Source organism: Aquarana catesbeiana, linkage group LG04, assembly GCF_042186555.1.
Source record: "Aquarana catesbeiana isolate 2022-GZ linkage group LG04, ASM4218655v1, whole genome shotgun sequence".
Classification (NCBI taxonomy): Eukaryota; Metazoa; Chordata; class Amphibia; order Anura; family Ranidae; genus Aquarana; species Aquarana catesbeiana.
Window position 1 is genome coordinate 324,321,941 of NC_133327.1, and position 13,201 is coordinate 324,335,141.

The following is a 13,201-nucleotide window of genomic DNA, read 5'->3' on the forward strand; positions in this document are numbered from 1 at the left end:
GGGAGGTGGATCTATCACGCTTCTTGCCACCCTGCGGGATGGAGGCAATCATGCCAGCAATCCTGTACTCTAACCCGGCTAGGGCCGAGAACAGTTCATCCTTGGTGATAAAGGGTGAAGCAGCAGCGTTGACTGTAGGCACCATACCAGATATGCGCAGCGGCTCAGATTGCCCGGGAACCCTCTGGTCGTTCCGGGGATACAACACTAGGGATACGACTAGGTTCATCAGGAGCTACTGATGACATAGGTGTGCCCTTCGCTGTAGTGTTAGTCCCGCTCCTCTTTTTTAATGACATTTACAAGCCACAAAAAGAGAGTACCTGGGTGTTGTATTAACACACCTCAAAAGGGAAATCCTTTGATAGGGCTCACCAAGCCCCATATGCAACAATCCTGCTAAGCACCTTAGCCTGCCAAGCAACACCTGGTGACTCATGTGACCCGGGTAAGGAGAAATGAACTGCTGCAAATGCCTGGTCCAGAGCCTGCTCTGTGTCCCACAGCTGCCTTCTGAAAACACTGCATGCTTGGCATACACAGCTTAAATAAGCTAGTCGTGTGCCAGGACACGGCAAACAGGTGTAGCTGTATTCACATATGACGCGAATCTTCGTGCGCCCAGATTAGGCTACGGCACATGCGTAGCTTCGAGCGAGCATAACGCCTATGGTGAAGCCATGGCTGCCAAACAAACTGCTGAGCACAGCAGCACTCATGCAAATGCACGTGCGCCATGGCGAACCAAGAGGCAAAACGGCGCACCGTTGTGTGCCATCATAAAGGTAAAAAAAAGCTAGACAAAAGTAAAAAAAAGGTTCACTTTGCAAACACCCACAGCTAGTCCAAAACTCCCCCGTATGGTCACCACACACAGGTGTCCAGCCTTTAGCTAGCTTGACTGATTGTTACAATCACTGGGACACCCCACAATAAGTAAATAAGGGGGTTTCACTTACCCGTCCAGGCACAGGGCAGCTTAGAAACTAAGAGCCCAATCTTCAACCATCACGACGGGTTCCTGTCACTTGAGGAACTTCAAGGACTGTGTACCCTTTTCATGTTTTTGGTCCACTCCCTTGGACCCCTACAGCACCCTGCAGGAATGCCTTAGCGCTGTGGAGTCCAGGATTCCACTTTGCAGGGTCCAGTGCCCGGAGGTCGCATTACAGGCAAAACCTTGCAGGATCTTGTGTCTTCTTTGTGAGGCTCGGGTACCATTTATCTAAGCATATAGAGCCTGTGTCAAATGGATCTGATCAGTCAATCCCTTGATTCATTTAAGAACCATTTGTGGGACTAGAGACCTGGAGCTCAGAGAGCTCAAACAAACATGCCCATCCACCTTGCAGACACTGGTAAAAAAAAAACTGATATACTTCCTGTATGGGAGGGGTTATATAGGGGATCACTTCCTGTCTAAGACTTTGTCTACCAGTGTCCATTCACCTAGAGATGGCGTATAACCCAGTAGGTAATGAATATTAGCCTAACTCTGTGTCCCATGATGTATGAAAAAGAAAACACCTTAATGATACCTGTAACGAAACGTCCCACACTCCGCTTGAGTACTTTCGTCATATATCGCTTCCTTCCAGTCTTAATATAGATATCAGATCTTCCAACAGCTTGCAACCACAAACTAGACAGTATTCATTTTGGCTGCTGAACATTAACTGTTTATTTGAACACAAGTACAGAGAGATACACTCAGGGGACAAGCCCCCTCCTTTGCATAATGAAACAGTGTGGGGAAGACTTTACCTCCACCAGCAGCATGATACAGATGTAGTCAAACTTCTCATCAGTAGACTGTCTCACCCAGCCAACCTCTGCCTCTCTGAGAACATACCTGTCGCTGGGTGGAAGTGTGGACTGGCACTTCTCCCTGGAGTCCTTTCAACCGCTGGGTGGCTGGGCTAACTCCATCATGCTGTTGGGGATCTGGGCCAACTGCCCAGCATCCCTGGGGTATACAGATGGAGACCGCAGTCCCATCCACTGACAACAGATCACATTGCAGTGGTAAGGTGCCAATTGCATTCTCTCCCTGGAGCGCCTGCGGAGTGGATTGTTGTGTGCAGAGGCCAGTAGTGTTCTGCCCATTTAGCGCTTCAGTGCTCACATCATCCGCTACGGCTAACTGTTGGGGAGGGAAGACAGTTTCCTCCGCTCTGGCTAACTGTTGGGGAGGGAAGACAACAACCTCCTCTCCCTTGACCTCCAGAACTGCTGCAGGTGTGGGGAAGAGGTCTTGGACCCTCTGTCTGGTTGCAAGCGCTTCAGCTGGGTTGGTGTCATCATTCAGCGGCACCGTCTGCTGCTGGGACGCCCTTTTGCTGGTACTGTCTCCCAGGTGCAAGAATCCTTGTTGGGGAGGGGCAATGGCTGCTTCCCCTCCCTGCATCTCTGCAATCCACTGGGGAAGAAGAAACACCACCTGCTCACTTCGGGCCTCCGAAAATGCTACGGGTGTGGATCAGGGTTCTGCAGTACTCTGTCCTGCTGCCAGCACTTCTGCTGGGGGTTTGCTAGGTGGTTCCTCCTCTATACAAATGTCTATTAAATCCCCAGTCTCTGGAATTGCTAAAAGTCCAGGACATGGGCTAGTGGCCCTTGGGTCCAGTGCCAACACTTTGGCAGGTGACTCATCGATAACATCATCTGATGAAAAGTCAATTGAATCCATTGCTGACACTTCATCTGGGATTTTCAGAACTGTCTGCTGGTACTTCCTGATAGTCTCAAGCAAAGGGAGCCCAGCCCTGGTGCTGAGCAGAGTTTAGCAGCCGTCTGTAGGCGATCTCCAGCTCCCATTCCTGAATGGCCAGAAACTCTAATTTTCTTGCGGTGCCCAGTGCACTTCTGGGATGTATCTCTCTCTCTAAAATCCATGATTTCATCCAACTGTCACTCCAAATCGCTCCCAATGTTATGGTCCCCTGACCGCTTCACGTACAACAGTCCCAGGACACAATAGCCAAAGCCTTCCATTGGGCTGTCATCCGCTATCCAAGGTCATGCTTGGGATACATGCCACGGAGGGCTCTGTAGCTCTCATCCAGCTGCATCTCTGCCCAGACCAGCCTGCTTAACTCAGCTGTCTGCTCCTTGTGCATTTTTTTTCTCCTAGAAACAGCACCCATAATCCATACTGTAACCAGTACCTTTCCTGGATGGAGGGGTGAACTTCTCCCTGGTGACGCTGCTCACGGGCTAGTGTTTCCTTCCAGAGTTCACAGTGGATAGAATCATACCATCCCAGCAGGACCTGCTCTGACACTGGTCCCCTGTGCTGTATCTGCATCTCTCGCAACCTCCTTCCGAATTCCTCTTCCATGGCGGCTGGTATCTGTACCTCTCCTCCCCTGCTATCCAGGCCTTGGATCCAGGTGGAGGTTTGGATTTGGGGTGCTTTCGTCATATACCACTTCCTTCCAGTCTGAATATAGATATCAGATCTTCCAACTGCTTGCAACCACAAACTAGACAGTACTCATTTTGGCTGCTGAACATGAACTATTTGAACACAGGCACATAGAGATACACTTGGGGGACATGCCCCCCTCCTTTGCATAATGAAACAGGGCGGGGAAGACTTTACCTCCACCAATAGCATGACACAGGTGTAATCAAACTTCTCATGAGTGTTCTGTCTTTTGGAGGGGCTGCTGGAGAAATCCCTTCCTCCCCTCTCACAGCTAATCCACAGAGACATACAGTTGTGCTTGTAAGTTTACATACCCTGGCAGAATTTATAATTTCTTGACCATTTTTCAGAGAATATGAATGATAACACAAAAACATTTCTTTCACTCATGGTTAGTGTTTGGCTGAAGCCATGTATTATCAATCAACTGTGTTTACGCTTTTTAAATCATAATCACAACAGAAACTACCCAAATGACCCTTTTTCAAAAGTCACATACCCTGGTGATTTTGGCCTGATAACATGCACACAAGTTGACACAAAGGGGTTTGAATGGCTATTAAAGGTAACCATCCTCACCTGTGATCTGTTTGCTTGTAATTAGTGTGTGTGTGTGTGTAAAAGGTCAGTGCGTTTCTGGACTCCAGACAATTGCATCTTTCATCCAGTGCTGCACTGATGTTTCTAGATTCTGAGTCATGGGGAAAGCAAAAGAATTGTCAAAGGATCTGCGGGAAAAGGCAGTTAAACTGTACAAAACAGGAAAGGGATATAAAAAGATATCCAAGGAACTGAGAATGCCAGTCAGCAGTGTTCAAACTCTTATCAAGAAGTGGAAAATGAGGGGTTCTGTTGAAACCAAACCATGGTCAGGTAGACCAACTAAAATTTCAGCCGCAACTGCCAGGAAAATTGTTTGGGATGCAAAGAAAAACCCATAAATAACTTCAGATGAAATACAGGACAGGACAGGAAACATGTGGTGCGGCTGTTTTAAGATGCACAATAAGGAGGCACTTGAAGAAAGACAGGCTGCATGGTTGAGTTGCCAGAAGAAAGCCATTACTACACAAATGCCACAAAGTATCCCGCTTACAATACGCCAAACAGCACAGAGACAAGCCTCAAACCTTCTGGCACAAAGTCATTTGAAGTGAGACCAAAGATTAGCTATTTGGCCACAACCATGAACACTACATTTGGAGAGAGGAGTCAACAAGGCCTATGATGAAAGGTACACCATTTCTACTGTGGATCGCTGATGTTTTGGGGATGTGTAAGCTACAAAGGCACAGGAAATTTGGTCAAAATTGATGGCAAGATGAATGCAGTATGTTATCAAAAAATACTGGAGGAACATTTGCATTCATCAGCCAGGAAGCTGCGCATGAGACGTACTTGGACATTCCAATATGACAATGATCCAAAACACAAGGCCAAGTCGACCTGTCATTGGCTAAAGCAGAATAAAGTGAAGTTTCTGGAGCGGCCATCCGAATCTCCTGAGCTCAATATCATTGAGCCACTCTGGGGAGATCTCAAACGTGCAGTTCATGCAAGACAGCCCAAGAATTTACAGGAACTGGAGGCTTTTTGCCAAGAGGAATGGGCAGCTTTACCATCTGAGAAGATAAAGAGCCTCATCCACAAATACCACAAAGGACTTCAAGCTGTCATTGATGTTCAAGGGGGCAATACACGGTATGCGGTACGCGGTTATGTTCCTGTTGTGATTATGATTTAAAAAGAGTAAGCACAGTTGATTGATAATAAATGGCTTCAGCCAAACACTAACCATGAGTGAAAGAAAAGTTTTTGTGTTATCACTCATATTCTCTGAAAAATGGCCAAGAAATCATAAATTCTGCCAGGGTATGTAAACATATGAGCACAACTGTATACATGCCATAATAGGTTGTTCCCATGGCTGCTTCCCCTCCCTGCATCTCTGCAATCCACTGGCGAAGAAGAAATCCCTCCCCTCTCACAGCTAATCCACAGAGACATATACATCCCATAATAGGTTGCTCCCAGGGCAGACACTCAAAGTGACTCCCGTCACAATACCTTTCCTTACAAACTACAGCTGTAATTTCTTTATCCTTTCTAAACAATTTTTTTTAAATACTCATTCAGACTTGGTTGTCGTAACGAGTGCATGACAGCACATTTCTGCAATGTACCTGTCCTATGTGTCAATGTTGTGTCATTCATTGTGAATTACTCCCCAACAAGCAGTACAGTAGAGGGCAACACACAATACACTATACGGCAAGCCAAATTTTGATCTAGACCCAACTGGAGAGAAGACAGGATTATCCCCACAGAGAAGTTTCTAGGATGGATTTTTTTTGCCTTGCACCATGAGAAATATGCTTTCCAGAAATGATGATAAACTTTGTGAGAAATCAATTTCCCAGCTTTTAAAAGCTTAGGAATAATCAAATAAGAGAGACCTCTATCTCTCAGGACCTGGATTCAACTGCCAGTTTGTCAAACCAGTGATCGAGAAGCAGGTTGGTAAACTGGTTCTTGCAACAGAAGATCTGGAAGATCTGGGGGAGCCTACTGAAAATCTGTCGAAGTCCAAGCACTATGTCTATCTGGGCAAGTTTGGTGCAAAAAGAATCACAAAAATGCCTCTATCTAGATCCAACAGAGCAGTTGAGGAAGGAATTCTAAATGAAAGGAGTAAATCAAGATAAACTGATCCCAGGTAGTTACCAGAGCATCCATTGCAATGGCCGGATGATTCTTGGACCTGCAGAAAAGCCTGCTCAGTTTGTTGTTGAACATGGAAACTAGCAGGTCCATGGCCAGTGCCCCCCCCATGAACATGAAGTTCCACCAAAGCACTAATTTGATTGGCTTCTCTTTGAGCTGGTCTTCTGGTTGTTCCATGATGCCTGATGTAAGCCACTGCCATGATGTTGTTTGACTTAAAGTGGTATCAAACTCAAAAACAAAAATGTAATATATTGCAGCTTACCAATCCTTAAATGTGGAAGTTGCACTGCATTTGTTTTTTTTAGGCTTTTTTTTTTTTAATACTCTATTTTACCTGGTGATCTGGCCAGTAACACACTTTCTGTTTAACCGCATCAGCCCTGGAAGATTTTACCCCCTTCCTGAGCACTTTTTGCGATTCGGCACTGCGTCACTTTAACTGACAATTGCTCGGTCGTGCAACCTTGCACTCAAACAAAATTGACGTCCTTTTTTGAAAAAAAAGCTATATTTTTACTTTTTGCTATAATACTGTAAAATATCCCCCAAATATATATAAAATTTTTTTTTTTCCCTCAGTTTAGGCCGATATGTATTCTTCTACATATTTTTGCAAAAAAAAAAAAAAATCGCAATAAGCGTACATTGATTGGTTTGCGCAAAAGTTATAGCGTCTACAAAAAAGGGGATAGTTTTATGGCATTTAAAAAAATTTTTTTTTTTACTAGTAATGGCGGCGATCTGCGATTTTTATTGTGACTGCAACATTATGGCGGGCACATCGGACACCATTTTGGGACCATTGTCATTTATACAGCGATCAGTGCTATAAAAATGCACTGATTACTGTGTAAATTACACTTGCAGGGAAGGGGTTAACCACTAGGGGGGGTGCAAGGGGTTAAGTGTGTCCTAGGGAGTGATTCTAACTGTGGGAGGGATGGGTTCAACTCACATGACAGCACTCACTGCTCCCAATGACAGGGAGCAGTGAACTCTGTCATGTCACAAGGCAGAACGGGAAAATGCCTTGTTTACATAGGCACTTCCCCGTTTTGCCACTCCATGATACTATTGCCAGGAGAGACCGGCAGACATCGAGTCCGTCAGTTCCACGGGCACAGTCACCCTGCATTCCCCGCCAATTAAAGGGGTCGTACAGGTACGCCCATTTGCCCACCGCTGCCATTGTGCCGACATATATCGGCATGCGGCAGTCGCCAAGTGGTTAAGGGTGTCAGAATTCTGGATGAAGTAGTAAAGCAGACACCTTTGGAGAGCAGCATTGTCAGTCTGAGGAGAGTGTAGTGTAAAATTTAGATAGACTTGACTAATAAATTGAAGCTGGATTCTAGCGAACACTTTAAAGTGGTTGTAAAGCCACTTATCATGTCCCTACAATCCACTCTGTTAGATAACATGTGCCCCATTGTATGTCCTTTATAAAAAAAAAAAAAATAAAGCTGATTTCTACCTTATATCAGAGCGTCTCCCAGTGCTCACGTGACTCCTCGCCTCTCTCCTCTCCCAGTCTGATAGCTACAGTGGGAGGGGGTCGAGAACTCCCATTGACGTCAGTCGGGAGGAGGGGAGGAGTCATGTGAGCGCCTGGAGGAGCTGTGAAAGAAGGTAGAAAAATGCTTTTTTTACATAATGGACATACAGTGGGGCACATGTTGCTATCTAATAGAGTGGATTGTAGGGTAGGGACATGACACTTATTTTAGCAGCAGGAGGGGAGGATCGTGCAGCAGATCGAAGCTGACAGGCAGGGAGGAGGGGGATCGGGGAGAAAGGAGAGACAGTGGATGACAGAGGCACGCAAACTGACCACAGGGTCAGGGCTCAGCAGCCATCATAAACTGTGGTCAGTTTACAGGGGGGAGGGCAGAATCAGGCAGGATAAACCGGGTATTTTGGGTAATACAAATGGCCAAATTACACAGCACAAGCACTGGGCTGTATAACATGCTTTAAAGGAACAGGATCCATTTTTTTTAGGGTTAAAAACTCTTTAATACATTTTTGTTTTTGGGTTTAACACCGCTTCAACCCTGGGCAGATGAATTTGTAGATAAGAGGTTTAGTGTTAAAGTGGTAATACAATTGCTTTGAATTTCAGAACATTGAATGGGAGACAAGCTTCTTACCTTGCAGAGTATCCAGGACTCCCCTCCAGGCCTACAGGCTGACATTCCTCGTGAGATCCTTCCAGACTAAAGTGAAGAAGGAGTTCCCTGACTCCAAAGGTGGGCCCATAATCCACTAGGCCAGGGCAAGTCTGGTCTTCTTGGTTAGATTTCACTACCCAAAGGCTGAGCCTGCTTGGCCCACACTGCCAGAATATTAAGCTGCAGCAATCTAGAGTTAAAATGGGCACAAGAAACTGCTTCAAAAGAGGCCACCATTAAGCCCAGAACTTTCATTCAAAAGCAGAGGAATGGTGGTCTCATGGATTGTAAAGTCTGAAAGTGGGAGCAAAGAGTGTGTAACTTTCCCTCTTAAAAGAAAACCTGGGAGAGTGCGATATCCAGGCCCAGATACTCCAAATGATGAGAAGGGTTCCCCGCACAGACTTCTGGAAATGTAAGATCCAGCTTAATCTTTGTAGGGTCTGGACAGTCTGTTGGACATTGACTGATAGAGTTTGTGCTCACTGTTCTAGGTTGTCTAGAATGTATTTGCTATGGGGATGTCCTGAGAGCAAAGCAGGGCAATAACATTGTCAATCACCTTAGAAGACCCAGGATTTGGGATGCAACTGAACCGCTGTAGGGTCTGTAAAATATGTCAGACATTGGCTGATTGAACCTGTGCTGACTGTTACATCAGAAGGTGGTTTTCTAGGTATCTCACAATGGGAATGCACTGAGGGCGAAGAAAAGAATGAGCAGGAGCAAATGCCTTGGTGAAGACCTGAGGTGTAGTGGACAGATCAATGGAAACAAATTTGTATTGGTGTGTGCCCACTGCAAAACGCAGGTAGCATTGATGCACCTTGAAGATGTGGACATGCAAGTAGGCATCCTTGCTGTTCACAAAGGCCAGGAGGTCTTCAAAATGAAGGAAAGCAATTAAAACTAATGCAGCGACCACATCTAAGAACTGTTGCAATTCAATTTAATACATTTTTGGGTTGAATACTGATTTACGTTTATGAGATTTGTCTGCAGATTGAGACTCCCTTGTATCAATTCCTATAATAAGAATGGGGTACAATCCTCTTTGTCCTCAGCTGACTGTGCAGAAGTAGCGCAGTCACAAGGAAATCAGAGATTGACTCTGATGAAGAGGGTGTGGAAGCATGCTTGCAGCCTGTGAATTCTAACCCAGCTAATATGGCTGAAATGTTACCCATAAATTCACATAGTAGCAGGGAATTCTCCCCTAGATAAGACAGAGGATGGCACTACTGAGGGAGCAAAGGAAGACTCTGAGGAGTGCTGTGATAGTGGACAGTGGTCTGGGCTATCGTTGTTAGGTCCCTTAAAAAGGTACCTTCGGCACCATTAGTGGATTTTAAGCAGACATGGCCTGCAGGATTGATGCTCTTGTGCTTATTATGCAGTCTAAGTATGCAAGTGAGAGATTGCTGATACAGGAAACTCACAAACCGATGTTGGAGCAGAAATGGATAATGCAGTTTGTGACATTGTCAGGGCTCCCTGATGAGGTCAAGATGAATACCCAGAGGATTGTACCAAAATTTTACAGCTGTCACTGGAACAGAGGAAAAAGCTTCATAAAGTAACACCTGTTTCGGTGACAACTGTCTTTTGGCCCGCACTTTGGAGAGATTTCTCTTCACTTCTTCCACAGTGGAGACGGCAAAAAAAAAAAAAAAAATTTGCCATTTTTCTTAACTAACCAAACAAAAAATAAATGTTCGCTTCAGATAGATTAATAGATACGTCTGCATATAATTATTTGAGAAACGCTGTACAAAATAAAGCATACATTAAATCTGTGACATCTTTGTTATGTAAAACAACACTTAAAATGAAGATGACTGTAATTACCAGTGTCTTACCAGCAGGAAAAGTTTGCCATTTTGTCCTTGAACACAAAACCTGTAAGTGCTTCTGGAGGATGAGAATTTCAGGAGAATCTGGACAATCATACTCTCCACAAACTGGTTCCTGTAGAAAATAAAGATCAGTCTTCACAGCATGTGTCCATATTAACTATCATTGAAAAGCTAGGCAGCTAATGGTAACTGGTCATTAGGACAAAACAGAACCTCCACATTATCCATTTTCCTTTATGTGCTGTCAGCACCCCACTGAATAAAATAGAAGAGCCTCTGGTCAGAGATAGTTACCAGATAATGAAGTGGACCATGTCCTATATCATTTTTGATTTTTAAAACACAGGGAATTCTTATGTCCTGGGCACAGTATTTCAGTGTCAAAAACAAATGTAACTTACAACACATTACAGAAAAAAAAAATCCTGATTGAAGGAAATGCTTGTTTTCACAGTATTCTTTTAAATGGAAAGAGAACACGTGTGGAATAGTTACCAGATAATGAAGTGGACCATGTCCTATATCATTTTTGATTTTTAAAACACAGGGAATTCTTATGTCCTGGGCACAGTATTTCAGTGTCAAAAACAAATGTGACTTACAACACATTACAGAAAAAAAAAATCCTGATTGAAGGAAATGCTTGTTTTCACAGTATTCTTTTAAAAAGTTATAAAACAGGGGAAAGTTATAAAACAGCGAATCTGACATTAAACAAACATTCACTAAAAATTCCAGGTTCATGTGTTGTAAATGACAGTAATTATTCATCACTAGGCAAAGTTTGGTGAATGTCATATTTATTGTTTTAAAACTATACCACAAAAAGTTTTCTTGGTGTAAAATAAATAAATGACACCCAAGTAATTTCTACAATAAACTCATTATTTCCTTATATTTTTTGTACAATTTTCGCCCTTGCAAAACCAATTAAAGGAAGACTGCAGTTTAACCCATTTTTCATAATCCACATGTATGTTTCTAAAATCACTTTGCTTTGGTCATTTGCAAAAATCCTCCTACAGCCTCTCAAATGGTGTGGCACAGACCATACTACATTTGCCTTTGTTATCTCACAACCCATTCTTCCAGTCACAGTCAAATGTGCCAGCTAAGACACAAGCAATACAAAGGGAAAAAAGTAGGAAGACAAACATGCTCAGCAAAAAAAAAAAAAAAAAAAGCCATTTGTGATAAAAGTCTATAGTTGATTGGAATATTCCTGTAATTAACCACTGAAAAAAAAAATAATCAAAAGAATTTCACTGTAATCTTGCCTCAATACCACATTTTTTTAATTAGAATCCAGTGGCCTAAATTAAGCCAACAGAAAATAAAAATATTTAAATGGTTTTAAATATACTAGTATAATGAAACATAATTATTTAAGATGCCAATTTTAGCATTGTCAACATATTACTCCACACTCAAGACTGCACTCTTCTGTCTAATTACAGATGATTACAAATATTGTAAGCATTACAAATTACAAATGTTGGTAAGCAAGTATTTAAAAAAAAAAAAAAAAACATAAGAAATATATTTATAAAAAAAATTAACAATACATAATTAAAATAAACACATAATTATGGGTTATTGAGTATATTATACCAAAATATAAATAAATAAAATAAACACAGAATTATGGATTATTAAGTGTATTATGTTATAGCATAAATTTACCTTGAAATCATGGTGTATGCATGACACGATGGTCGAATCATTATTTCAGTGATATAGTACCGGATAGTGTCTAAAATGATAAAATACAAAATTAATACATAACTTAATATATGAGCATACTAACAATAACATACTAAATAATATGAAATGGAGAACACATAGAAACAAGGTAGCACTGAAAGTTATTAACAGTGTATTTGTCATATTCTACCTACTAAAAAGACCAGTGGGTTAAAATTGAATAAATGAGGATTGTGGTTTTATCTTCTTATCTTCAGTAATACTGCAATATGATGACACTGACATTGGATGGGTCTCATTTGAGAAAAAAAAAAGTATATTTTCTGAAATGTAATTGCTACCTAAAAAAAAACACTATAGATTGGGCAATACTGGAGACCATATTAGTTATATAGTCTGCTATTCCACTACTTAAAAAGTGTTACTAAACCCAGAACCCCGCATTCACTACATCTTACAAGCACTACACACCAAACTGAGCATGTGCAGAGTGACTCCAAAGGCTCTGTAATATCAGCAGATGGATTGGAAACTGTGGAAAAAGGGGAGGATCAGAGAAGAATGGATCAAACAGCTGTTTTACACAATGCGGAGTATTAATCCCCTAAATTCCACAGTGAGTATAACAAGTATGCTTTACTGCATATACAGACTGATTTTACTGTTGTGGGTTAACACTTTAACATTTCCAGAAATACCTAAAAGAGAAATATTCTGTTTAAAAAAAAAAGTTGTAACCAAAATTACAGCAACACCACTGCTTACTGTACTAACAGTACTTCTTACAAATGGACAGACATGGCACGAATGCAGTAAGCTTTTGCTGCGAAACTTATGGATCGATGTAGTTTTGTCAAACTCTAAACCACAAAAAAAAATATATTTTATCCTAAAAATGTGTCTATTTTTATGGGCTGAAGACATTAGTTGCAGTGCAGCACAATCAAAAGTTGTCCCAGACAAGGTGGGGACCAAGAAAAGATGGAGCTCATTGAAAGGCAACACGCAATGTAGAGGAAATATCAAAAATGTTTATTTTTGATATATTTTTTTTTTTTTTATTTACTCAAGGTGTCCCTTCCTTATGCATCGCATTGGCCTTATTTACGCTGTTCACTTCAGGATTGAGAGATACCCTTCATTAACCGTGATCCTTTGGATGCTTTTTTTCCACCTGGCTCCCTGTCGCCGCTGCGATGGTGATGACCGTTCCCACTGGGTTTTACGGCGCTTGTGCGCCGGTAGGTTCCGAAAGCATGGCGTTACCCCGCACACCACACCCTTTTCTGCCGGGCGCTGCGGGGTCACTCTGT

At 42.6% G+C, this 13,201-nt stretch overlaps 1 protein-coding gene across 2 annotated transcripts in view; it reads right to left on the reverse strand.

Moving 5' to 3' along the window:
• Positions 1–13,201, reverse strand: part of UBE3D (ubiquitin protein ligase E3D) — a 341,867-nt gene that overhangs the window by 141,988 nt on the left and 186,678 nt on the right. For both annotated transcript variants that reach the window (XM_073626864.1, XM_073626863.1), the window contains exons 6-7: positions 11,868–11,937; positions 10,188–10,296 (exon numbers count right to left, since the gene is read on the reverse strand). In XM_073626864.1, coding sequence (XP_073482965.1) covers positions 10,188–10,296; positions 11,868–11,937 — 179 coding nt within the window. The remainder of the gene's footprint in view (positions 1–10,187; positions 10,297–11,867; positions 11,938–13,201) is intronic.